Source organism: Pteropus alecto, unplaced genomic scaffold (assembly GCF_000325575.1).
Source record: "Pteropus alecto unplaced genomic scaffold, ASM32557v1 scaffold155, whole genome shotgun sequence".
NCBI classification, from domain to species: domain Eukaryota; kingdom Metazoa; phylum Chordata; class Mammalia; order Chiroptera; family Pteropodidae; genus Pteropus; species Pteropus alecto.
In genome coordinates this window covers 5,690,308-5,716,962 of record NW_006438113.1, presented here as the reverse complement: position 1 = coordinate 5,716,962, position 26,655 = coordinate 5,690,308, and the positions used below count along the sequence as shown (strand labels likewise).

Here is a 26,655-nt window from a genome sequence, read left to right as displayed (position 1 = left end):
TCAGCCTTCCTCACCTGTGTAAGGGGTGAGCTTGGAAGATTGTCTCAGAAAATCTTAGATGAACGAATATGGAGTCTTAATTCTAGCTTTTCTTTATCTGTCAATTATGTCCAAACCTGGCACTTCTGTCTTCTTCCAAACGTGGCTCTCAGTGGGAAGCCCCCATTTCTTGGTTTGGCCCTCAACTCCTGGCTGCTTTGACCCAGGCAGTGGTAGGTGGAAGGAAGGTGGACCATGGAATCCCCGTCCTTGGTTCAGATCCTGGGCCCTGTCATTTTTGTCTTGTCTTTGGGAAAGTCACATGACCTTTCTGAACTCTTTCCTCCATCATGAAGTGGAAAAATCAGTACTCAATGGAGAGGTGATGAGATAAATGTTTGAGAAGGCTCCAAGCAGAAGTCCTGATATTTAGGAGTCACTTTAAAAATCACCATTTTCCATTCTTTTGCAAATTTTTTTATTCTTTTGGATGCTTTTGGAAAGTTGACTTAACCTGATTTTTGACTAAGCTATAGTTGATGGTAAACATTGATGGTAAAACTGTGTCTGGATGAGTAAAAACACAGAGAAACAATTTGGAGATTTCTGGAGTCTGTGTATGAACTTTACCTTTGCCCTTTCCTTGGGGAGCAGATTTTGGGGAGATGTTTTGAAAATGAACCTGCCACCTCATCGCTCCCATGTCTCTCCACAGATCCTGCTTTTCAGAAGATGCACTATTATAGATACTCTAATGCTGAGGTCAGCTGCTGGTACAAGTACCTCCTCTTCAGTTACAACATCGTCTTCTGGGTGAGTGGATGAGAGTGGCCGCACCCCTTGCTTAGTCCTTCATTTAATAAATCAGGATTCTTCTCACACTTGACTTGTCGGGCCCCCCCGGGCCTCTGGATGGGCAGGGTTGATGAGTCCTGTCCTAGCAACAAGAAAATTATAAAATGGACCCTGAAGTGCCTTGATGGGGAAGGCCAAAGTGATTGAAAACCAGACTGAGGGGCTCCTATCCCAGCCTTGGGAGTTCAGGAAGGTTTCGGGCTCTGGCCCAGATGTGTGTCTGTTTACCCCTGTCCTTGTCCGAGAAATGCCTTAATGAGACATCGGCATTGTGTGCTTCTGCCTGTAGACCAGGCCCTTTTCTAAGTTCTAGAAAGTAAACTGGATAAAGACAATAAAGCCTTGCCCTGTGGTGCTTGTGTTTAACTAAAAGTGGTATTAGCCTGCTGAGCAGTGGAGCAGGGAGGGGGAAGCTTCTTGGCTAGGGTGGTGAGGGAAGGACATTCTGAGTTGATGACTTGTAGGCTGAAACCTCAGTTCTGAAGAGGCAGCCACATGGAGGCAGGGAGAGAAGCATTTGCAAAGGGCCTGGGGCAGGAATGAGCTTGACATATGCAGGGTACAAAGAGAAGGGCATAGGACTAGAGCCAAGTGAATGCAGGGGAGAGGAGACAAAGGTGAAGACAGAGGCACGAAGGAGCCAGGTCATGTAGGACCATACAGTTCTCCGTAAGTACTTGGAATGATTTTCTACTTTTAAAAGTAACTCTTGGTAGGTTATAAGTTGGATGGTGTGATATGAGTTTTGAATGATTCTCCATAGTGAGAGGATGGATGGTGGTACTATGTCCTGAGATGGAATTTTGGGGCAGAAGGGTTCGAAATGGTCTCTTAGCCAGTTACATAGAGATGGTAGTTTCCTGTGTCAGTGACCATCCTAGAGAGGAAAGTCTTGGCCACATCAAAAGAAGAGGTAGACTGGATGAGATCATTGCAGGAGAACATGTTGGCTAAGAAGAGGAGAGGTTTGGATATTGAGCCCCGGAATGCTGGAGGTGAGATTGAGGAGGAAAGTCCACCCCAAAGCTGGCGGTGAGTGAGTGGCCTACGGTGAAAGGAAGACCTAGAGATTTTGTATCATGGAAACCTTGAGAGAAAACCTTTCAAGCAGAGAGGAGCAGTCAGCTGAACCACAGAGAGGTGAAGAAGGACAAGGACAGAAAATTGTCACTGGCTTTGACAAGGTGGAGGTTGGTGACCTTGACCAGAGCTGTTGTGTGCTCTGGGGGGACTGAAACTCACGCGGAATTGGCTGAGGGGCCAGTGAAACGTGGAGACTGGTGACTCCTGACAGTTCTTTCAAGGACTCTTGTCTGAAAGAGGAGCAGAACGATTGGGCACTGGCTGGCGATGGTCCAGAGGTTAAAGGAGATATAGCATGTTGTGTTGCCAGTGTGATTGCTCCAGGGGGAGGCAGAGATTGATTCTCTGCAGGAGGACATGATCAAGCACAGAGGCTTTTAAAACCATTAAGCAAGCACCATTTATCAGTGTCTGTGTGCGGCAGACACAGAGGTAGGGACAGAATGAATGACCATGATGCCACATTTTGCCTCTGCTGTGGATTTTGCCATTTCCTACTTGGACTGAAACTTTTTTCTTTACATTTATTTTTAATTATAGTTGACATTTGCTGTCATTAGTTTCAGGTGTAAAACATAGTGATTCAACATTTATGTATCTTATGAAGTGATCACCACAATAAGTCTAGTGACCATCTGTCACTATACATAGTTATTAGGACTGGAACTCTTGAAAACAAAGCAGACTCACCAAGACTTCTCAGCCTTTTACCCTTGATTATACAGCATCATCTCCTGATAATTTATCTCAAAGTTTTGGGGGTTTTCTGTCCTGGAGAAACAGGGTGGGATTCAGTGGCAGGTCCATTCACCCCAGGTCTTTTCCTGTGCTCAGACAACTTTTCACCGACCCCATCATTGCCACTGAGGCCAGGCAGTGCTGGTCATTGGATGTGGTTCCTGTGGACCCCTCCTGATGGGAGGAGTGGCTGTCCCCACCTCGGGATGTATGGCTTACCAGACCTGCATTATTCCCTGACTGGAAGAGAGCCCCTTGTCCCTACCTGGACTCCCTGCCCCAGCCAGGTGTATGATGGAGGGCCACCTGGCCTAGGCAGGCAGCCTTGCACTTTGGACACTTTTACATCCAGCCGTCATCCCCGCTGCCGGCTGAGCTTGCTTGCCTCTGTGCCTCAACTTCTGACTCATGCTGGTTTTTGCAGCTAGAGTGAAACTCTCGACTGTTGCCGTGGCTGAGGGTATCTCTGTATCTTTTTTTTCAGAAGCATTTTAGAGCACATTCTAGGGAAGCTTTATTCACTTGCCTGATGATACCTTTGCAGCACTGAATTCAAATAGTGGAGTTCATGAATCCAGAACTGTAGCAGTCTGGTGATTGAAGGGTACTGCAGCATTATCAGAGTTTTGCAGAATTGGTGATGCATGTGGTTGAGAGTTAATCATTTTTCAGTTAGTGTGCACTGGGGCAGAACAGGAAGGGACAAAAAGGAACATTCAGGAAAATGAGACCTGAAGAGAACTTGGTGGGGAAATGGAGAGGGGGAGACCAGGCACCTGGCTGGGGAAGGCTACTCAGCTCCTCCCACTAGGTTCTTGGCAATGATTTGTTGTCTTCATCTGCACAGGAGCTAAAAATATGGAGTGAGGCCTGAGAAGGGAGGCCCCTGGGGCCCAGTCTAGACTCTCACCTGAACTAGTGACCTTCTTGGTAAGCCTCAGTGTATTCATTGTGAAATATTGATCTCACTTGTCTGCTGCCTGCCTCACAAAGTTGCTGAAAATGTCTAAAATGATGTCAAGCCCTTACCTCCTTACAGAAGTTCTCTTTTATAAGTGGAGAAAAATACAAAAATAGAATATAATATAATGAACGCCCACATTCCCATCATCTAGCTTCAAAAATTACCAACTCATCCATCTTGTTTAGTTTATACCCCACCCCCACCCCTTGGATATTTTGAAGCAAAGCACAGATAGATCATTTTGCACAGAGATTTTTTATAGTATTTGTTTTGTTTTGATGAACTAACAATGAGCGGTGGAGCAGAAGGATTGCGGTGTTGATGGGGGACCTGGGCTCAGCAGGCAGGTTTGAATATGCAGAAGGCAATCTGTTGTTTCTTTGACCAATTCTAGGTGCTGCAACAAGCATAGATTTATTTAGCATTTGTCCAGTTCAGAATTATTTTCACAGTAACATTCTTTATAACAAATACCTGCAACACTCTAGCAGTTTTCTTAAGCTTCTCTCCCTTCAATTAAGGTGCTGAGATTTTTTTCAAGAGGCCAGTGATGGTAATACTCACTTGGGGTGAGACACGTGTATGCCACTAACGTCTGTGCCTCAGTTCTGAACTGCGTGTTTTCCCAGTGAGCATGGAGCTAGGCTTCATGAGATTCTCATCACAGGGATGTCAGGGAAACCGTGCTTCAGCCGACATAGCATTTTGAGGGCACTAGCACTTTTTACATTTTTTTCCCCATTATAATCATTCTTTGGTTGTGTTAGACCTATGTCTAGTGCAAATTCTAGTTTTGACTTAGGAAATACAAATCAAAACCACAGAATGATACCAATTTACACCCACGAAGATGGCTATTATGGAAAAAAACAGAAAATAGCAGATGTTGGCGAGAGTATAGAGCGCTTGGGACCCTTGTACACTGTTTGTGAGATTGTAAAATGGTGCAGCTGCTATGGAAAATAGTGTGGCAGTTCCTCGAAAAGTTAAAAAATAGAATTACCATAGGACCCAGCAATTATCCTTCTGGGCATATGCCCCAAAGAATTGAAAGCAGGATCTTAAAGAGATACCCGCACATCCATGTTCATAGCAGCATTATTCACAACAGCCAAAGTGTGGAAATAACTAGGTATCTACCGACGGGTGAATGGATAAACGAAATGTGGTCTATACATGCAATGGAATGTCATTCAGCCTTAAAAAAGAAGGCAGTCCTGTTATATGCTACAACACGAATGAAACTTGAGGACATTATGCTAAGTGAAATAAGCCAGTTACAAAAGGACAAGTACTGTATGATTCCACTTACACGAGGTACTAGAGTAGTCAAATTTGTAGAAACAGAAAGTAGAAGGGTGGTTGCCAGGGGTAGGGGGAAGGGAGAATGAGAAGTTATTGTTTAATGGGTACAGAGTGTCAGTTTTGCAAGCTAAAAAGTTCTGTGGATGGTGGCGATGGTTGCATGACAGTATGAATGTACTTAGTGCTACTAAGCTGTACACTTAAATATGCTTAACTTTCTGTTATGTATACTTTACTGTAATTAAAATTAAAAAAATACATATCTTACTTTGACTTGCAGAGGAAGAGAAGCTGAGACAGATGTACGTTAGAGGAACTGTTTATGGCCCTTTGTTCATTTTTACCCACTTGGTTCCACAAAGAATTTGTGCTTTCCTGGTTCTCCTGAGTGAATCCTCTAAAGCAGTGGCCCCTAACCTTTTTGGTACCAGGAACCAGTGCTCCTATGAGAATCTAATGCCTGATGGAGCTGAGGCAGTGATGCTAGCGCTGGGGAGCGGCTGCAAATACAGATGAAGCTTCACTAGCTCACCCGCCACTCACCTCCTGCTGTGTGGCCTGTTTCCTAACAGGCCATGGACTGGTCCTGGTCCACAGCCCAGGGTTTGGGGATCCCTGCTCTAGAAAGATGATCCAGATAATGCCAGAAATTCCACGGTTGTTTCCCACCACAAGTGTTGAGTTTAATCTGCCAAAGGTTCGGATAAAGCCCTTGCCCGGATCTATTTCAGAGGTGGATTGAAAGTGAAGAACTGAGGCCCCTCGTGAGTATGGACAAAAGCCTGTATTACAGAGGAGAGCCCTCTGCCATTGCCCTCCTCAGTCACTTGGGCAGGTCTGCGCCACAGCTTCCTTGCTTGTGAAATGCAGAAACGAGCTTCTGAGCTTAATGTGAGTGAGAAGGAGAGTCATGGGCATTGGTGCTCTGTGACCAGCCTGACTTGAGGCCCCTTCAAAGTTACAGAGGCCTCCCATGAGTAGGGTGAACATAAAGTTTATGGTCCAAATTGGGAAACTTAAGAGTGAAAGGGGTTATTAAGAATTTTGCCAGAACAACTGGTGTCCCCAGGACTGTCCCAGGCAAACCAGGACATATGATGTGGTCATCTTACCCAAGAGAGGCAATGCAGATTTAATGGGGAAGCACTTAAAGGTTAGCTTCCTTCCTTTGCCTCCATTTACAACATCTCTGAGTGGAGAGTCTTACTCTCTTCCTCTGGCCTTTATTGTGCTCCTCCGTTGTTGGGGAGGGGGAGTCAGCACCTCCTGTGATAGGCTGTTGTCCCTGGATCATTCTGGCTGATAGAAAATTGCTCTTGTGTGAGCTGGGCTCTGTCCATGTAATATCAGACCCCAAGGCCTGATCTCCGGTCTGAGTGCAGATGGTTTCTCCTCTTCCACCTCTTGTTAATTAATGCAGACAAAAAGAAAAAATCTGGTGTTTTAATAATTCATGTAGTGCCTTTTCATTTTCATTACTTAGAAGTGGTACCTTTTTCCTCTTCAAGGTTTATTTAATAAACTTTTGTAATTGCACGAAAATTCCACACAAGGCATCCCAACTGTACTACATTCCCCCTCCATGCTCCGTTCTCCTGTCTGTAGTCATAGTAATTTCATATCCTCGTGAGAGTGTCCTTGCAGTCTTGATGTCTGCATTTTCATATCAGCATCACCTAGTGTAGAACATTCTAGGTTGCTACATCGTCTTCCTGATCGTAGTTTTGGAAATTCCCACTTCGGACATTTAGGTTGTTTCCATTTTCTTTTCTTTCTTTCTTTCTTCTTCTGATTCTTCTTTTTAACTATCCTAGTGATTAGTTTTCTGTAATACAGATTCTTCCCTGTGGGGAAAGGTGGGAAAATATTTGCTGGGATTGATTCCCAGGAGGGGGATTAAATGAGTCAGAAAGTATGTACATTGTTTTGAGTGGCCTGACATATTTATGCAGTCAAAATTGCTTCTGTAGAAGGGCTGCCCCAATTCATAGGAAATAGATCACCTTATCTTTTGGCATATGGGGTGTTGTGTGTATTTTTCCACATACAGGCTTGCCAAGGCAGAGATTAAGGATTGCTTAATCAGAGTTTCCTCTAGAACTAGGAGTTGCCTGTGGAGCTGATTCCTGCAGGCCTCAGCTCCTGATCTCACCAGCTCAGGCACATCTGAGGCTGGGACCCCCAGTAAGGCTTTCCAAGGAAAATCTGTTAATGGTGCATTGTGATTATTACCTGGCACATATAATTATTATATGCTTACAGGATAGTGTCAAGTCTAACTAACTGGTGCATTTGTGTAACTCTGCACCCTTGGCCAGTACATAGTCAGCATGGTCCAGGTTGCTGGAGTGATTTGTATCTTCCTGGGGGTGCCTCATTCTCATCTCGTTTGTACCTTTTTTTACCCCCCCCACCCCCCAGAAATGCTTTTTTTTAAAAACCACTATTGAGGTGTAAATTAGAATAACATGTACTCATTTCAAGTGTACAGTTCAGTGAGTTGACAGCTGTCTACCCATGTAACCACCATCACCACAGTGAAGACAGAAAACATTTCCACCACTTCTGAAACTTCCTTTGCCCTTCTGCAGTCATTCTCCTCGCCCCTTTCGTAGGTAAACATTCACTTGCCTCCTGTCACCGTAAATTAGATTTGACTCTGGAATCTGACTTCTTTTAGTTTAGGTGATATTTTCACTGTTGTGTTTGTTTTTAACTTAATTGATTTCTTTAAAAAAATTTAAAAATTATTTTAAAAGTTTGTCCTTAAAAGTTTTGGTAAAAACATATATAACAAAATTTACAATTTAACCATTTTTAAGTGCACAGTTCAGCAGCATTAAGTACATTTACATTGTTGTGCAATTATTGCCACCTTCCTTCTTCAGTCTATTTCGATTTCTGCTTCTATTTTTATTTCCTCCTTTCTACTTACTTTGGGATTATTTTGCTGTTTTTCTAGCATCTTAAGGTAGAAGATTAGATCATTGATTTTAGATCTTTCCTTTTTTCTTAGTGGATTTCATGCTATGTTTCCTGTATCCAATACGTTTTGATATGTTTTCACTTCATTTAGTTAAAATAGCTCATATATGTGTACTCTCTATGTAATGTGTCTTTTCTTTCTCCCTCTGGCTCACTTCAAGAGTTTCTCTTTATTACTGCAGTTCAGCAATTTTATTACATGTGCTAGTGTGAATTTCTTTGTTTATTCTATTTTGGGTTTGTCGGACTTTTTGGATTTGTGGATTTGTAGTTTTTATCAAAGTTGGGACTATTTTGACCATTATTTTTTTCAAATGTACATCCTCCCCTACTTTTTTTTTTTTCTTAGACACCTTGTTTTTTCCACAGGTCACTGGAGCTCTATTCAGTTTTTACCTCCTCTGTCCTTTAGTTTGGATAGTTTCTGTTGCTTTGTCTCCAAGTTCACTCATTTTTTTCTTCTATAGTGTCTAATCGGATATTAAATCATCTAGTTAATTTATCATTTCTTATATTGTATTTTCTATTACTAATAGTTTCGTTTGGATTTTTTTTTTTATTTTCTATTTCTCATTATATTTTCTTTTAAATCCCTGAGTATATTTACAATATTTGTTTTAAAAGTTTTGCTAATTCCATTGTCTCTGTCATTCCTGTGTCTTTTTAGTTACTGATTCCCCCCCACCCCGCTTTTTGACTATCTAGCAACTTTGACTAGATACTAGATATAGCTTTTCCACCTAAGTCGTCTTCCTGTCTTGGTCAGCTCGGGCTGCTATAACAAAATACTGTAAGCTTAACTACAGTGTAAACAAAATAGCGTAGGCTTAAACAACAGACATTTATTTTCTCACATTTCTGGACGTCTGAGATCAGAGTACCAGCATGGTCAGGTTCTGATGAGGACTTGTTTCCTGGCTTGCAGATGGCTGCCTTCTTGCTGTGTGCTCACATGGCAGAGAGAGAGTGCTCTGGTCTCTCTTCCTCTTTATAAGGGCACTTATCAAGGATACCACACCCTTTTGATCTCCTCTAATCCTAATCACCACCCAAAGGCCCCACCTCCAGATCTATCATATTTGGGGTTAGGGCTTCAACATATGAATTTGGCGGGGGTGGGGAAACTACATTCAATCTCTGGACGTCTGAGATCATAGTACCAGCATGGTCAGGTTCTGACGAGGACTTGTTTCCTGGCTTGCAGATGGCTGCCTTCTTGCTGTGTGCTCACATGGCAGAGAGAGAGTGCTCTGGTCTCTCTTCCTCTTTATAAGGGCACTTATCAAGGATACCACACCCTTTTGATCTCCTCTAATCCTAATCACCACCCAAAGGCCCCACCTCCAGATCTATCATATTTGGGGTTAGGGCTTCAACATATGAATTTGGCGGGGGTGGGGAAACTACATTCAATCCATAACACTTCCTTATCAGTATCATGTCTTCTAGTCGGATATCTTTTGTTAAATATTGTGTGTGAGATTCATTCACACTGTTGTATGTAGTTGTAGATCATTCATTTTCTTTGTTGTGTAACATTCTGTTGCGGGACTGTATCATTTGGATGATTTGCAGTTTTAGGCAATTAAGACCTGTTGAAATAATATGAAAACATGCAAGGATTGTAGACCTGAATTGTAGGGATGTCCTGGGGCTCGTGTGGCTGAACTGAAGGAAATCCTGTCTTTCGTCTCTAGGTCCAGATGGTTTTAGTGTGATAGTTGAGTGCAGGACTTGGCTTGCAGAACAGACCTGGCTCTCTGCCTGTTTTGCACATACAACGTTATTGGAACACAGCCCTGCCTATTCGTTTACATATTATCTATGGCTACCTTCCTGCTATAACAGCGGCATTGAGGAGTTGAAACAGAGACAATCCAGTATGCAAAGCTGAAAGTATTTACTATTTAGCTTACAGAGATGTTGACCCCTGGCTTAGTATTTTTTTCTGCCCACTGTTAATCACTGAGCTGTGCCAGCAATGGCAGAGACTGGGGTGGGGGTGAGGCTGGGTTGGGGGTTCCTTTCCCAGTTGCTTGGGGAACTGCCTGTAATCTCTCTTGGATGACTCTGTCCTCCTCCTTCCTTCCTTTCAAAGGCTCTGACACAGCCAGATTCCTGGGCAAGGCTTGGTGGGCGTGGGCTCTCTGTTATCAGGGAACACAGAGACATCTGTGGAAGTTGTCCCCAGAACCCTGTGGGCAGTCTTTACCCCTCCTTGCTGGGGCCCGTAGCATGGGTTCACTGGCTGTGTGCTGGGAAAGGCATGCATGCTTCTAATTCTCAGAACCACCCTTCCGGCAGGAGGAAAAGCTGGTGTGCGATAGCTGTGTAACCCCGTGCAAGGCACTGTCCTGTCCTGGGCCCTGTTTCCCTCTATAATGAGGAAGCTGGGCTCTAGTGTCCCTTCCGGCTTTTAGACCTTCCAAACTCCCACTGAGAAGCAGCTTGGTTTAGACTCTTAATGTGGGACCATTTTGAAAGGACTATTCCTTGCCCTTTTTAGGGTTCAGAGTGGTCATAGCCTTGAGGGGCAAGGCTCCCTACTCCTAACAGATGCCCTGGTACTGCTCCTCAGCCCATTGGGCTCTCAGGGCCAGGCTGGGGCTAAGGTCTGTGCTCTCTGGCATCCTTTCTGGCCAGTGATTAAATCGTTTGCATTTCAAGTGGCTGTGAGTATCTCTGGTGTTCTTGGAACTCTCTGGACCTGGAGTCAGGATTTCCTATTCTGGAGAGGGCCAGGACCATAGGGTTTTCTCCCAGCATTATTTATGATGGCAAAGCTTAGGTCAGCGGGACGTGCATAGGCCCTTGGAGTCTCCAACTGCTTAATTTTGCAGATTGGCAAACTGAAGTACGAGAGAGGGACAGCTTGCTCAAGGCCACAGGGAAACTTAGGAACAGAGGTGAGACAGTTCTAGCTTCTTCCACATCTTCCCCTGTTTTCTTTCCATTGCCCTTTCCTATCTCACTTGAAAAGCCTTCAGAAGGCTCTGTTTCCCTGAACTCATTTACTGTGGTCTCCAGGGGCCCAGTAAAACAGATTCCTTTGGAAGGGAGGACCTCGTCTTAGGACAAAGAGTGGTGCTGAGAGTTGTTTTTTTGTTTTTTTTGGGGGGGGGGAGGAGTGGGGCGCTGGGCACAGAGTGTTTTCAGTCCAGCAAAGGCCGATGATGTCTTGAAGGCCCATCCATGCCTCTGCTTTGCCTCTACCTCAGGAGGGCAGGGCCCTGCTCAGAATGACTTTGTACCCCAGGGTGAGTACATCATACTTCTTTCAGTCCTATAACTCTCCTATGACCCAGGGAGAGTCACCCCATTTTGCAGAGGAAAACAGGCTCAGAGAAGTTCCCGGACTTGCATGAAGTCCTGTCACCAGGAAGTTGCAGAGTGGACACTGGAGCCAGGGCTGGCTGACCTGTGCTGTTTCTTTCAGCCTCGAGTTTCAGTGGCTTACTACTTTTTTTGGGTTTCCTTCTGGTTTTCTTTGAGGGTCCCATAGGTGGCCCAGGGGAATGGGCTCTGTGAATGTCAGCTTCTGTCAGTCAGGGGAATTTGCAAGAACCAGAGGCCGACAGGCCAGAGCTGCCAGTGGTTTGCCTCGAGCTTGCTGAGGAAAGGCCTCTGGGGCTGTGTGAATTGCCTAAGTACTTTAAACATGCTGGAATGAAATCTTGCAAGGGGCCGGGGCCACTAAATTGTAGGTGATAAGTGGATGCTTTTGACGTGCTCAGTGGTAGAACCCTCCTTTAGTCCAGCAGAGCCTGGCCAGGTGTCTGCAGTTCTCTTGGGACTTGCACCTGCTTGGGTAAAGTGCCACAAACTTGCTCACATGGCGATTGGATTCATGTGGCTTCCAGGACAAGACAGGGCTGGAACAGCCCAGAGGCCCCCAAGAGGACCTTTTACCTTCTTTCATAGGGATCTTTGCCTAAGGTGGAAAGGTCAGTATTGAATCTTCACAGTGGTATTTCTCCTTCCCCCCACCCCCGCCCCATCCCCCACAGGCCCTGCTCCCTTGGCTACCTGCCCTGGTTGAGACAGAGTGACCCTCACCACCCGATAGATAATGGGGGTCTTTGGCTTTAGAGGTGCACAGCCCAGAAGTCCCTTCTTTGGAACTCCCACGCCCTGTGACTGGCCCTTTTTCTTGGCCTGGGTAGCTGCCCTGTGGCCGGTGAGACAATGGATGTCAGGAGTGTCAGAGACATTCAGGCTTGATCCTAATACTGCCACCAGCTAGCAGTGTGACTTTGGGAAAATAACCAAATTGTTCTATACCTGAGCTTTCCTATTTGAAAAATGGGGGTAATAGTTCCAGTGGTATGGAAGGGCCTCTTTAGGTGCATTGAGTGTTTAATGTAGTGCCTGGCACCCCGGGAAGGGTGGTGCTACTTGCCATGGTGACCTTCTGCGGTGGACGTACCTGATGGTCCAAGGCTGGCCTCCTGTTGGGCTTAGTGGGCCTCTTTGGGACAGAATTTAATCAGGTGTGGCAAGGAGCTGAGAAGGTTACTCTGAAGCTGGAAGGTACCTAGCTATTCTGTCACTCCCACATGGTTGGCAGCCAGTGAGGACAGCCCAACCCCACAGACTGTCTGCTCAAGAGAGTTCTGAGTAAGGGGCTCCAGTAGGAGCTGGGTGAAGCTGGCGAGTGTCTCAGTTTGTTCATGGGGCTGTTGCGTGCTCCCAGACAGGTCACTTCCCCTGTCTGGTCCTTCGTCGGTCATCTTGTCTCGAAAACAAGTGGTCCCCAAGTTTTTGCCCGGGGCTGGTATTCATTGAACCCATGATCTGACATGTGACCCTATAGTTCCTGTCTTTTCTGGTGCAAGTTAACTTTAGTTCTTCCTTTAAAACAGAATGGAAAAAAATACAAGCCCTTTCTTAGAGCCCAGTCCTTGTGAAAGGAGGAGAACTGTGCTTGGTGGGGGGGATGGTGGCTCAAGTGGATCGTGATTCCGTGAGCAGTTTCCAAGGAGGAAAAGGAAGGACCATAGGCAAGGACTGCCCTGGTCTGGGAGCACTGGTGACTCCCTCACTTGTGCCTGCTCTGTCCCTGTGAGGGACAAGTCCTGCTCCAAGTTTTTGGGATACAACCCACAAAACAGAAAACATCTCTCCCCTCAGAAGACTTAACTGGGGAAGACACAATAGACAGGCAGACAGGTCATGTAGTCTAGGGTGAGTGCCGGAGGAAAATCAAGTGGGAAGGCAGTCAGGTGTACTGGGTGGGGAGCTGTCCACCTCGGACAGTAGAGGAAGGCATCTCCCAGGCGAAATTTGAAGAGGATGGAATGAAGTGAGGGAGGAAACCAGGAAGAGATATGGAGGACGAACATTCTAAGCCGAGGGAGTAGTGTTGAGTTTCTGAGGAGAGTGGTGAGTTCAAGAGCTAGAGACAATGCCAGGGTGGCCTGGGAATGGGGTTGGGGTGGGCAGACAGGTAGCAGATGATGTTGGAGATGTGGGTCAAAGCCTCGCCATGTAGGCCCTATGAGCCGTGGCAAGGAGTTTAAATTTTATTCTAGGTGTAGAAGGAAGTTATTGGAGGGTTTGGGGGAGTGGAGTTATCTGATCTATATTTTTAAAGGATTGTTCTAGTTGCTCGAGGAACCAACAAGGAGACCGCAAGGAAGCCCACAAAGGAGTGGAACATGGACGTGGGAGCAAAGAGTCAGCAAGAAAACCGGCCAGATACACTATAGATTTTGGTGGTGGAACCAGCAGAGGGTCCTGGTAGGGTGAATGTGGAATTGGAAAGAAAGAGAGGCAACAGGCATGAAGTCTAGACTTTCTGTCTTAAACAAATGAATAGATGGACAGTGGCACCACTTAATGAGAAGGGAAGAGCTGGAGAGGAGCTAGATGGGGGTTGGAAGAACAAGGCTCCATTTTGGGTCATGTTAAGATCTAAATGTCTTTAGATTTCGAGTGGACAAGTCAAGTAGACATTAGGGTGTTTGATTCGGAGCAGCCGTGACTGGTGATTTGGATTTGGGAGTCTGCAGTGTTCAGTCTAGGTAGAATTTAAAGACACGTGAATTTTGAGATCATTTGGAGGGCTCAGGAGAGGATGGGGTCCAGGACTGAGCCGTGAGGTTCACCACATTTAGAGGACTCTGAAGGAGGAGGAGGAACCAAGAGAAAGGACTGAGAAGGAATGACAGGGAGGGTGGAAGACAACTGTAAGTATGTGCCCTGTGGCCCCAAAACTGAGTGCCTTGGTAGAGAAGGGAATGACTGGCTGTGTCGGATGAGTTCAGATAAGCTGAGGAAAAGGACTTGACCTCCAGCTTTGGCAAGAGGGAGTAAGTCATCAGAGTCCTTTAGGAATGGTGGGAGGGAAGCCTGCAGGATACACTGGGCAGTGACTTGCTTACTACATAGTCTGAGACACTGGGGAGAGGAAGTAGACATGCATCAACTAGTTAATTTTTGAGGACTGAAAAGCAGACAGTCAGTGGGTGTGGTGGGAAGGGCCCCGTGTGGGTTCCCTAGAGCACAGGCTCCTGCAGCATGGGGCTCCTGCCTGTGTGGACAATGCCTGGCACTTACGATGCACTCAGGATTTGTTGAATGAATGAGAGTGAATGAATGAATTAAACAGAGACTTGGCATCTGCACCCTTCTCTGCCACTGCTTGGCATTTTGAAGCCTGTGTTCTGCTTTGTCAAACAGGAATAGGATCCTGGCAGGGCTTCTTCACTTGGGGTCTACAGGATGTGCGGGAACCAGCAGTGAGAAGTCTGTGAAATTCCATTCAAAATATTGGGCATGTACACATTTTCTGAAAGTGGTCTGTGTTGCGAAAGAGGTTGACAATTCCCAGGGCTTTTTTAAAAGGGCCTCCCCTTCCCACTCCAGCCATCTAGAGCTAGCAGTGAATAAAGTAGGTGGGAGTGTCCTGAAGCCTGAGAACACTTTTAGGAAGATTGAGAGCCATAGCGACATATAGCCCCATTATTTATCATGAGGTACTTGATAAAGGGCCGCTAAATGCTAGCAGGGTATAAAGTAGTTCAACGGAAAAACAGAAGGCTGCGCAATTTGCAGAGACCATGAGGTATTTTGCTTTATGGAAAAATCCTTCCTCATTCAGGAATCTGACGTATTGGGAGGTGGGGGGTGGGGGTGCACATGAGGCAGCTTAGCCCCAGTGGCTTCTCGTGGGTGGGAAGTCAGAGTTGCAGGGTGCTACTTTTCTGGGGTGAGCACATTGCTTAGCACAGGTCTATTTTAATTTAATAACTAATAACCCAGCATACCCTGAGCATATGTATGCCCTTTGTGGAGTATAGGTGCCATGGAGTAGAGGTTCAGCCCTGGCCAACTGCTTGTCTGTGCTTGGATCTGTCTCCAGGGCTGGAGGCCTGAGGTGCGTGGCAGAGGTGGTACTAGGCTCTCTGCTCCCGACAGTAGTGCCTTATTCTATGCAGAGCCTCAGCTGTACGGGACAGCCATCACAAGGGGCGATGTCTTCTTATACACCAGACAGTGCATTGAAAGAAGTTGGGAGGCTTGTGGAATAGAGAAGAAACAAGGCATGGCCTGATGTCTCTGACTCCATAATCTTCCCAGGACAATGTGCTCTGAGATCTGCACGGGGCTGGGTGGGATTGAAAGAGTAAAGGTTTGGTAGGTATGGATTATCCGAAGAGCTTCATTGTCCCTTTGGGAGTACAGACCCTGTCATCTATAGGGGCCAAGGGGCCGCATTGTCCCTGTCCTACCCAGAGTGGACATGAGCCATTGACATCCCCTGACTAGCAGTGTGGACCCTCCTCTAAGAAGCAGGTTCATGGTGCTGGTTTCTAGCTTAACTGTTATTTTCTCTCTCCACCCCTCTCCCCGTCCTTGCTTAGTTGGCTGGAGTTGCCTTCCTTGGAGCCGGACTGTGGGCATGGAGCGAAAAGGTAGGTGTAACCCTGATTAGGACCCTGAGCACCAGCTAGCCAGAACCAGGTTTGTTCAGCTTTAATTGTCCCTTCTTCCAGTCTTCTCCCCGACGAGCATTTCTTGTGCAAGGTAATCATTTGTAGTCATTAATCTTTATAGAGCCAGCCCTTGGAAATAGTTATTGAACTTATTGTGAAAGCTCATGGGGTCCTGTGGCTGGCTCTGCTTCACCATGCTAGTGTTGCTGATAGAGGCCAGAGCTGGACTGGCTGGGTGTTTGAGCTCAGTGAGTGTGGAGAGCCCAGCCCTATTTTCTGTCCCTAGAAACTCTAAGTTGGCCTGGGGCTTGTCTGCAGCTATGTCCAGGGCAGGCCTGGGGCCACCTTCCTGACCCTGTCTGTGCCTCTGGGAGCAAGTGTGTCCTTGTGTTTATGTCTAAAGCTCTTGTCCTTGCCCACAGAAAAAACCCCCAAGTTTGGCAATAGGGCTCTTATATGCCTTTGGCCACCCTGTGGGGCAGGGGTGGGTCTTTATGCCCCTCTGCACCTCCTTTTCCAGACTGCGGAGGAGAGGTGAGGAGGAGAGACCAGGCTCTTACTGTCTAGAAGGGCAAAAGGCAGTTGAAACCCTGGGGAGGGTACTAGATTGGCTGTGGTCAGGGCGGAGCTGTGGTGCCACCTTTTTTACTCTGTGGGTGGGTAGGAGCTAGGGAGGTGGTGAGGGCTGAACAGGGCCCTCACTACAGGGACAGAGAAGGAGGGAGAGGAGTAAGGTCCAGTAGGTCTGGCAGGAAACTGTGAAACTAAAGCTTCCTCTTGAGCCTCAGGCCCAGGGCTCTCTTTCTTCAGTGGAGCCTCAGAAAGACGAGGCAGGAGTACGTAAGTCTGTGGACTTTCTTGCCATGGCCTTAGGAACTGGATAAGACCCGCCTTTGGGTTCGGACACCTTCAAAGTGGCCTGTGAACCCCTAAAGGGTACAATGTCCCTTTGCCCTAGTGACCTAGAAGCCTGTGCAATTCATGACTCACAGCGCCACCGTGTGGCCACCTCCAGAATAGCAGCTCAACCAACAGCCCTGAGCTTAGGCCTGGCCACTGAACCGCCTGGTCCCAGCTGGGTAGCCTAGTCCAGCTGCTGTTTCTCCTCCCTCCTTCAAATCTCATAGAACTGCTCTGTCAATTTCAGTTGCCATTAGCTGCATGTGGCTATTTATATTTAAATTAATTTAAATGAAATACAAAATAAAATTCTGTTCCTCAGTTCCACTAGCCATAGTTCAGGTACTCAATCGCACATGTAACCAGTGGCTACCATTTTGGATGGTGCAGATATAGAATACCACCATCATCACAAAAAGCTTTATGGACAGGGCTGCCTTTATGTGCCCTTGGTGGGTGTGTTTTCCACAAGTGTTCATATTGAAGCCATTTTCATCTCAGGATAGTGGTATTCTCCATGAATTGAGTACAAAGTCAGTTGCCAGATTTGCAGAGGCTAGAGTGAGCGTATGGCCACAGGGTGCCTTGACCGCAGGTCACAGGGCCCCTCAGAACCCCCCTCCACTCCAGGCCTGTCATAGACACTCTGCAGGCTACAAAAGAAACGTGACGTCTGCCTGGGGTCCGACATGTATAAAGATCTGCTGGCGAAGGGGCCTCTCAGGGGACAGGAGGCAAGGGCCACACTCTTGCCTGGCTTTTCAGTGAGATGACTGCCTCTCACAAGGCAGGTCCCTGTCCTCAGTTTAGTTCTGAACACAGCCTAGCCCCTCAGGGCACCCTTGACTCTCTTTGAGGCTGATCCTACCCTATTTTCTCTGCTCCTTTCAGGGGGTGCTGTCAGACCTCACCAAAGTGACGCGACTGCATGGAATCGACCCCGTGGTGCTGGTCCTGATAGTGGGCGTGGTGATGTTCACACTGGGGTTTGCTGGCTGTGTGGGGGCCCTGCGGGAGAACATCTGCCTGCTCAAGTTTGTGAGTGGCCCCAGGGATGGAGTGGGAAGAGACAGGGAGGTAGAGGGGTGGGCTCTGCAAGGCAGGCTTATACCTTATCTGGTCAGAACAGGTACTAGCTCTTACAAGCCTCACTGGGGCCCAGTGGTAAAAGGAAGGGGCAGTCCTTTGTACCCTGCTGCTCCACCAGATGGGAAGATTTCAAGAAATAGTCAGCTGAGCTAGCTTCTCATCCCTGGAGAAAGAGAAGTTGGCCCCTCTGGTTTTCATCTCCCAATGGGAGGAGTCAGCTGCTCAAAGGCTAGATCCTTTCCCCCTGCTCCCTCCGACCCCCTCCTTTTAGCTTTCCTCCCTAGTTCTAAAGGAATTGTTTGTTCGCTACTCACTTTTGCCCTTCCTGGCTAAGATCAAAAGATGTTGTCAGTAACATTAGGAAATCATTTCCCTCCTCCAGGGTGTGTTGGATGTGCAGTGCAGAATTCTTAATTTGTTGGCAGAACTGCGAGTTACCAAGAGTTTATTTTTATATTTAGATACACATTCATTTTGAAATGCTTTCAGTTAAGATTAAGTAGCACCTGATGGAGAAAACACAATCACATTTTCAGTAATTATTTGTTGAATTTATTAGATCAAGCTTTCTCTTTCCTGGGCTTAACTTAAAAAGCAAAACAGGTAGTTTTTTTTCTAATATTTTGTCTCTTAAAAATTTTTATGTTTAATATTGCTTCTAAGTGAATAGTGATTCCACTTTGGAGGGTCTTGTATGTATGTGTGAATGTTTGTATATATGTGTGCACGTGTGTGTTACCCTCTGTCTTAGGCTGCGGTACGGCTGGTGATAATGGCAGGGGGAACACACCTCTGCAGACCAGAAATCTGCCTCCGCGGGAGGAAAGCGTAGCCCTCTGGCTGTGTGGGCCCTTGCAGAATGCCACCACTACTGTGGCCAGAGGCAGCCATGCTTCTGGAGAGTGCTTTGTGCAGTTGACGATCATATACGCACAGAGTGGGCACTGACAACATTGATGACTCTGGAGTTGTACAGAGCCCTGCCAGGGAGCTCAGGTCATGCGTGAGTTAGGTGACCTCGGGCAAGCTAAATGTCTGCGTGAGCCTCAATTTCCTTGTCCTGAAGTAGGGCTGACAGGTTAGACTTCTAGCATCTGCAGGGTTGTGTGTGTGAGTAGAGTGCTCAGACAGTGTGTCCGGGGCACAGGCTCTGTCCTGAGGAGCTGAGAGCCTGGTAGGGTAGCCTTGCCCTTCATTCCCGACTTGGGGTTTCCTCCTTGTTGGTGGGGGTAGAAGGCACATTGTAGGACACGGTCGATATATTGGCTTGGCGTTTTCTTGTACTTTCACTCATTTGACTCTTAAACCAGCAACACAGTGGAAGGGGTAGGAATGAATATCTTCATTTTACAGATGAGGTGGAGTTGCCCAGAGTCACCCAGCTAATGATACGGTGTTCCAGGGCACCGATGTGAGGCTGGGGTCGACCAGGGTGTGCATCTGGCCGGGAGGCTGGAGGTGTGCTGACTCCCGCTCTCGTCCCCTCCCCTGCAGTTCTGCGGCGCCATTGTGCTCATCTTCTTCTTGGAGCTGGCCGTGGCTGTGCTCGCCTTCTTATTCCAGGACTGGGTGAGGGATCGGTTCCGGGAGTTCTTCGAGAGCAACATCAGATCCTACCGGGACGACATTGACCTGCAGAACCTCATTGACTCCCTTCAGAAAGCCGTAAGTACCACCAGCGGCGACACCCCGATAGAGCGTGCATTTTCCTTGTGTGAGTCTGTGCGTGTTGCTCAGGAGGCGGGCTAGTGGGAACACGGGGCATGGAGGCCATGGAGGGGCCACCTCTGCCGCTGGTCAGTATAGCTTTGCCAGCTCATGGTTGCCTCCGCGTGCCCTCCCTCCATTTGAATTGAGCAGGCGAGTTCAGCTATCCCCGTGGCCACCCTCCCCCAAGAACCCAGTCCTCTCCTCCCCCTGTGGGGCCCAGACCTCTCCAGCCCTGGCCACGCAGGCGGCCGCAGTCCCCAGGGCACTGTGGGTACAAAAGGGGCAGGGCTCTTCCTCCCCAGGCGCGTGACTCACTGTCTGAAGCTATTCCTGTCTCCTTCCTTTTTGAGACCTTTTCCTCCATCCTGTTTGAGAGGGTAGAGCAGCCTGGAGGAAGCTTCCTCAGATACAGAGGAATGTAACCTCCCTGGAACATGTCCCCTGGAGTTTGTCTAAGCAGGCCCAAGGCTGTGACCTTTTCTCCAGCTGGCCTCTGTGCCCCCTGTGTGTGGCTGCACCTGGAGGCTTGGACCACAGCCACCCCCTCCAAACTCCCACCCCAGAGGAACCCACTCCCCGCCACACCCACCTATGCAAGGCTCTTGTTTGGTGCTCTGCCAGAAAACCTAGTTTCCTCAGGAACATTTTATATGGAACATTTTGGTTCTGAGAAGAAAGTAAATTAGAAAACATTAAAAATAACTGGTCTGCTGTCATTATTAACCGAAACTTGTTTACCCTTATTTCATGTACCATTGAATCCAGCAAAACCTATTCGTGTGACCAGAAAGCTTTCCTAAGTTGTTAACTGTGACCCTTGTTAGTCTGTGAGTCACTAAGTCCCAACCATTTTCTGTTGTCCCCCACTGTGCCTTTCCTGTTCAGGCTGCCATCCTCTGTCTTCATTTTCACATCGTCCTGGGTTTGCTGGTGTCAAGCGTGGTGGGTGGCTCCTCCCTAGTGGTTTTCTCCATTGCCTTCTCTTCCTTTTAAAAATAGAATTTTCCAGAGGTTATCAGTAAATTACAGAGCTTCCTCATGGTGAGATATTAGGTAATCATTAGAGCAGCTGGAGTCAGGGAGGGGTGAGAGTGGAGGAGATGGGGTTTTACCTTAGAAATAAAATCCCCAGAAGTCCTGGTTGTGCATTTGTTGTGGTTATGGCCATAACCATGTCGGCTGTAAGGACAAGTGAAAGAATGAAATCTGCTCTTGGATTGGGGTCCCATTAACTTCACAGTGCTGCTTTCTGTGTGTTTGGTTTTACACTGTTTTTAGACAAATGGAGGGTTTTCTCTGCAGCTAGACCAGATAGTGGACGTGGCGGGAAGAGGAGGGCAGAGCTTTGATTACGTTTCAATTCACCCCACTTGTAACTCCTTTGGAGTAGACACTGAGCCGCTGTCTTTTTGTAAAGAAAAATGGTAGGTGGGACCACCTTGGAAATTTCTTGGGGCGGAAGACATGCTGCCCATGGGATGTTCTCTTGGGGGTAGTAGAGAACCATATCAGAGGTGCCAGGGGCCTTCAGGACAGCGAGACACGCTCTGGGCTAGGGGGAGGGGAGGGCGGTGAAACTCCAGGCTGACGAGGGACTGGAGCTCCTCTTCGCTAAGGCCAGGGTGCCACGGAGCTGATCCTGTGTGTTGCACCCAGGAGGTGTCATGGCCACAGTTTCCTTTGTAAAAGGTGACCTGACACATTGCTGAGCATTTTATGAATGTGGGGAGGTCAGTGGGGCATCCTCCATTTTCTGTGTGGGAGATGGAGGCATACTTAATGTCACATCCCCAAGACTGACATGACACCCTAGGCTGGGCAGCCACAGCCTTGGCTCGGAGACCCTGATGGTTCTCGGCTTTTGTGATTCTAGAACCAGTGCTGTGGGGCGTATGGCCCCGAAGACTGGGACCTCAATGTCTACTTTAACTGCAGTGGTGCCAGCTACAGCCGTGAGAAATGTGGGGTGCCCTTCTCCTGCTGTGTGCCGGACCCCGCGGTGAGTCACCCTGCGTCTGACACTCGGAGCACTTCTTGGCTGGGCGCCCTGGGCCGCTTCTCTTCTGCAGGTGGAATGAGTGCCCTGCTCACCCGCATCCACTGCCCCAGGGCTCCTGCAGCTCTGAAATTCTCCACAGATAAATTCTGGGAACATTTCTGCATGGCCCACTCCGGCTCTAGTGTTCTAGGTGCAGCAGGAGAACAGTATTTTCCCTCCCTCGAGGGGCTCCCCCTCTGGTGCCTGGACACCATGCTATGAATGTAGCGAGCCCTGGTTTGTCCTCTTCACTCTCCTTTCTCTGGAGAAAACGCCCAGTTCTTAGACGCCCACAGGGCGGTGGGGTATGTCACCACTTGGAGAATTCCACTCCGTTTTCTCTTCTCCTGTTTTTGTTCTCAGTGCACAGTCCAGGTCTTTGGGTTCCAGAAACTGAGCTCCTGAGTGTTTGCCTGACCTGAGCCTCAGCAGAACTGAGCCCCTTACAGAACTTGGTGCAGTTACGCAGGCCCGATGCTGGGCCACAGAGCTCCGAGCATCCGGGGCATCATATCTGTTGGATGAGTTCCCCAGCCCAGGAGAGGCTTGGGTTTGCTGAGATTGCATAGCTGGTATCTGAGTTCTCCGCTGTGACTGTGAAATACTGAGCACAAGTGTAACTTTTACTTCCCAGCACAGGGATTGGCACATTAAGACCCATGGGCAGATGTGGCCTGCTGCCTGTTTTTGTGTATCCTTCTAGCCTGGAACAGTTTCAGCCATTTTTAAATGGTTGAAAATAAAAGAAGGATGATATTTTGTGACATGAAAATTATATGAATTTCAGACTTCAGTGTCCATAATCGAGTTTTACCGTGATGCAGATGCGCCTGCTCATTTCCACGTTGTCGCTGGCTGCTTTCTTGCTCCCACAGCAGACAGAGCTGCACAGTTGCTGCATAGATGAGTCTGAAATATTTATTATCCCACCCTTCACACAGAAAACATGCCGACCCTGTCCTAGCATGAAAGCTTAGTTGGCAACGTGATTGAAGGACGTGAGCTATAATGGAGTTTGTATAGGTGTTTACTGGTGCCTGGTTGTGACTGTTCTAGGGAATGAAATGACTAATTTTTTCTGTTTTTCTTACAGCAAAAAGTTGTGAACACACAATGTGGATATGATGTAAGGACTCAGGTGAGAGCCCTAACACATATAACTTTGAGCACTTTAGGTTTATTCCCTGTGGCCCAACTTCCTGATTTAGCACAAGTGCAAACCGGAGCGGGGTTACTAAGGGAGATTAAGCTTAAAGGTGCCACCTGAGCTGGGAGCGAGGCGAGCAAGCAGCACACTGGCACGCACGCTCCCTGCCTGAGATGGCAAGACTCACGGGAACAGTGATGCGTGTAATTTCAGGCCCTTGTGAACTATAGTCGGCAGAACCTTGCAGTTGCTACATTAGTGGAAAGAGGTCAGGTGAAAGTTTTGGGGGATAAAGACTATATTTTTAAGAGGTTCCTTGGAACCCCAGGATGAAGCTTCGGGAGCTTGTGACTTGGCCCAGCTGCCATAGGTGGCAGTGGTGACAGCAAGGAGGGAGACGGTTCTCGGGAGGAGCAGGGTCAGTCCTCTAGGGCTTTGTTCAGATGTGTACTTGGAAGTGAGAAGAAGCGAGTTCCACCCCAGTCCTTGCTCTGGTGGCCTTTGGTGATATGACTGACCATACCGAAGGAGCGGGATCTCGGGGAATCTGTAGACAGCCCTCCTGTTGGCCGTGGACACTGCACATGTGCACCTCTGGTTTGGGAACCCTAAAGTCCTTCTGCAGTGACCTCCATTTCACAGGCAAGGGCCTGTATCAACAGCAGCTTCTTCAGTTACGAATTTAATTGTCACTTGTATTAGTTACTAGGGCTGCCATAACAGTACCACAGACTGTGTGGCTTAAATTCCAGAAATTTATTTTCTCAGTATTATTTTGGGGTTGAAAGTTCAAGATCAAAGTGTTAGGGTTGAGGCTTCTCTCCTACTCTTGTAAATGGCTGCCTTCTCCTCCCTGTGCTCTCACGTGGTCTTCCCTCAGTGTCTATTGGTGTCCCAATCTCCTCTTTCTTATTGGGCCACCAGTCATATTGGATTAGGGCCCACCCCACTGACCTCAATTTATTCACCTCCTTAAACACCCTGTATCTAAATACAGTCATGTTCTGAGGTATTGGGAGTTAGTATTGGGAGTTAGGTCTTCAACATTGAATTTTGGAAGGACACAATTCAGCCCTAACACCACTAAGTGAATTAATGTTCTGTCAGTGTTGCTACAGATGAGGGTGATGGGTGAGGGGTGAGGCTGATGGCTGTATATAAGGTGGGTGAGGGTGAGGGTGAGGGTGGGGCGTGCATGCTGTGACGAGATTCCCCATGAGCTCACGGAGCCTCCTGTAGGGGTTGAGATTGGAAGGAGCCTGTTAATTTGTGACCATCCCTGTTGGCTTTGGCCCTGGAGCCAAGCTTACTGGGACTAAGGGATATAGTCTGAGAAGCCACTGGAAGACACTAAATGCCCTTCTCCCAGTTTCTCCTTCTTTAAAGGCACATCTTCCTTCTCCAAGCATTTAGACTCCCTCCCCTTTCTCCAGATGTGGGTTGTGGGTTGTGTTGCACAAGTTCATCTTTTAATCCTGCAGCTGAAAAGCAAGTGGGACGAGTTCATCTTCACGAAAGGCTGCATCCAGGCACTGGAGGGCTGGCTCCCGCGGAATATTTACATTGTGGCCGGCGTCTTCATTGCCATCTCACTGCTGCAGGTCTGATCCCACCGCCCTTCGTGGTTTCCTTTTCCCTTGCGGGCTGTGCCTGCCTATTCCTTTGACATGGTCACATGCGGAAAGATGGTGGTGGCCAAGGGGGCGCCAAGGTCTGGGGTGGGTAGGTTGCCTACTCACCAGAAGAACTGGCAGGAGAAAGTCAAGACTTCAGTGAGTCAGAGAAACCAGGTGTTTTTCCAGCATGCCCAGAGCTCACAGGGAGAAGCTGGCGGCCGCTGAGCGGCTGCTGGGACAGCCGGACACACCTGCTGTTTGGAAAACGCATCACTTAGAAAACGTTTGGCTCTGATCTCACCTTGAAGAGGGTGACTGAGGTGGACCTGCGTCTGCCAGCCAGCCAGCCATGTACTCCTTCCTCCTTTACTCTACAAACATGTTTAGCGATCTCAAAGGAAGGCTGAGAGACAGAAGCATCTAGAAAAGGAAAGAAAAAATTTTACTTACAAAGTAGGTAAAGGAATCAGACTTCAGAAGATCTAGCTCATCAAAAACAAACCACAACAAGAATTTAAAGGGGGGGAAAAAAAGCAAAATTCCTAAGGTTTCCAAGTTCACATTAGTCTCTTTCTGACAGAAAAACATCAGTCTTCCCCACATCATTATCTGGTTTCTGGTCACCAAGGTCAGGATGGAGCTTCAGCTACCAGCACAGTTAGAATCTGGGACGACCTTGGTTTTATTCTGGAATCCAGATTTACAGGAAACATTCAAGATGTATTATTTTGGGAATCAGAACCAGTCAGGATGACCCTGTTATTTTTAGTTTAACCCTGAGCACAAAGCGTGTCCTGGGCCATGGTATGTGACGTGCATTGTTGTGTTGGAGTCAGGGCAGAGTGTTTGATTGTTTGCCCCTTCAAGGCTCTAGAGACGGAGCAAACTAGATCCCCCCGGGACTCACTTTTTACTGGTAGGCTGGTCTTCTTTTGCCATGTACCCAATAATTGCTCTCGCTACATCCTCAGTCTTTGTGGGGTGGCAGTGGGAGTGGCATGTAGGTTGGGGCACCCCACACCACCTCGCCTTCTGTGCCTGCTCCCTCGCTTTGTGTCCCAGCACTGATGGCCACTACCTCTGCTGGCTTTGGTTTCAGATATTTGGCATCTTCCTGGCACGGACCCTGATTTCGGACATTGAGGCAGTGAAGGCCGGCCATCACTTCTGAGGAGCAGAAATGAGCGAGCAGAGCTGAGCCACACTGTGGAGGCCAGAGCCCTTCACTGTCGTCCACTTTACCTCCAGAGGAGAGAAGCGGACGACCCTAGCCAGAGCCAGCACCCTGTCTTCAGCATCAGTGTGACCTCTTTGATTCTGCTTGCTGGTGCTGAAGACCAAGGGGCTCCTTCTTACCTGCAGGAACTTGTGACCAAGCCTGGGGTCTTGCCCAGAGACAGAATATATCTTTAGGTGGGGGTGGTGACTGAGGGACAGATGGCTCCTGTGGCTACGAGGAGGGCTTGACTTGGCCCTCCTGGAACCCAAGTGTGTCTGCAGGGTGCCCTGGTGTCCTTACTACTCATGTTATCAGTGCTTGCCTTGTCTTGTGAATGGGACAGGGTTAGGGGATCCACGGGCATGGACAAGGCTTCTCCCAGCAGCACAGGGGTGCTGCCTGTATTTGAGGGGAGAGAGGAACAAGTGGACCTCTGAGGCTGGTGGGGCCTCTGGTGTCTGCATGAGTTGGGGTGTTTGAAGGATCCTCGGCCATGTCCAGGTGAACTAAGCCTGAGCCAGTGCGTGGACTGGTGCCGAGAAGTACCTGGTCTGCTGCCCTCCCAGCCAAGAGCCGCCTCTGGTCTCAGCAGCATTATGCCCGGAAGGCTCAAGGGGACCATTGGCGTGGGTCTCTTATTAGAGTGGGCTCTCCTTTTCTTAAAGTATGTAAATAGTTTATTTATAGGGGTAAGGATGTTCTCACACAGTCTCTTCATTTCCTCTGGCATTCTCTTCTAAGCAGCCTTACACGGTGTCTGAGACTGAAGCCATCCCTTTCCGTTCCCTCGAGTGTCCCTAGAACCAACCCCATCAGCTTCTCCTTTCTGTCCCTAACAGCCCAGGTGCACATATGTGTTCCCCCTTCCTCTGTGCACCCCTGTTGCACACACATCCACTACTCTCCCCAGCTTGACCTCACTGTCTTCTGGTCTTGGTGCTACTAAAACTGTTACCCGGAACTTGAATCCTGACTCTCTCACGACTGCGAGGCCAAGGAGCCCCGGCTAGAGATGGCCAGCCCGAAACCTTTGGTCAGGGTTCCTCTCGAGGCCACATGCTAAGGGCCGGCTGGCCGGCCTGACATTGCC

General features: G+C 48.1%; 1 protein-coding gene across 16 annotated transcripts in view; it reads left to right on the top strand.

Moving 5' to 3' along the window:
- TSPAN14 (tetraspanin 14) overlaps positions 1-25,882 on the top strand; it is a 57,091-nt gene extending 31,209 nt beyond the window's left edge. For 10 of the 16 annotated variants that reach the window (XM_025049395.1, XM_025049402.1, XM_025049404.1 and 7 more), the window contains 9 exons: positions 695-792; positions 14,591-14,684; positions 15,775-15,825; positions 17,638-17,784; positions 19,330-19,500; positions 21,419-21,544; positions 22,677-22,721; positions 24,212-24,331; positions 25,446-25,882. In XM_025049395.1, the coding sequence (XP_024905163.1) occupies positions 695-792; positions 14,591-14,684; positions 15,775-15,825; positions 17,638-17,784; positions 19,330-19,500; positions 21,419-21,544; positions 22,677-22,721; positions 24,212-24,331; positions 25,446-25,517 (924 nt within the window). In that variant the 3' untranslated portion in view covers positions 25,518-25,882. The remainder of the gene's footprint in view (positions 1-694; positions 793-14,590; positions 14,685-15,774; positions 15,826-17,637; positions 17,785-19,329; positions 19,501-21,418; positions 21,545-22,676; positions 22,722-24,211; positions 24,332-25,445) is intronic. The other 6 variants (XM_025049405.1, XM_015592208.2, XM_006915466.3 and 3 more) reach the window with 1 other exon arrangement.
- Positions 25,883-26,655: the final 773 nt, after the last annotated feature.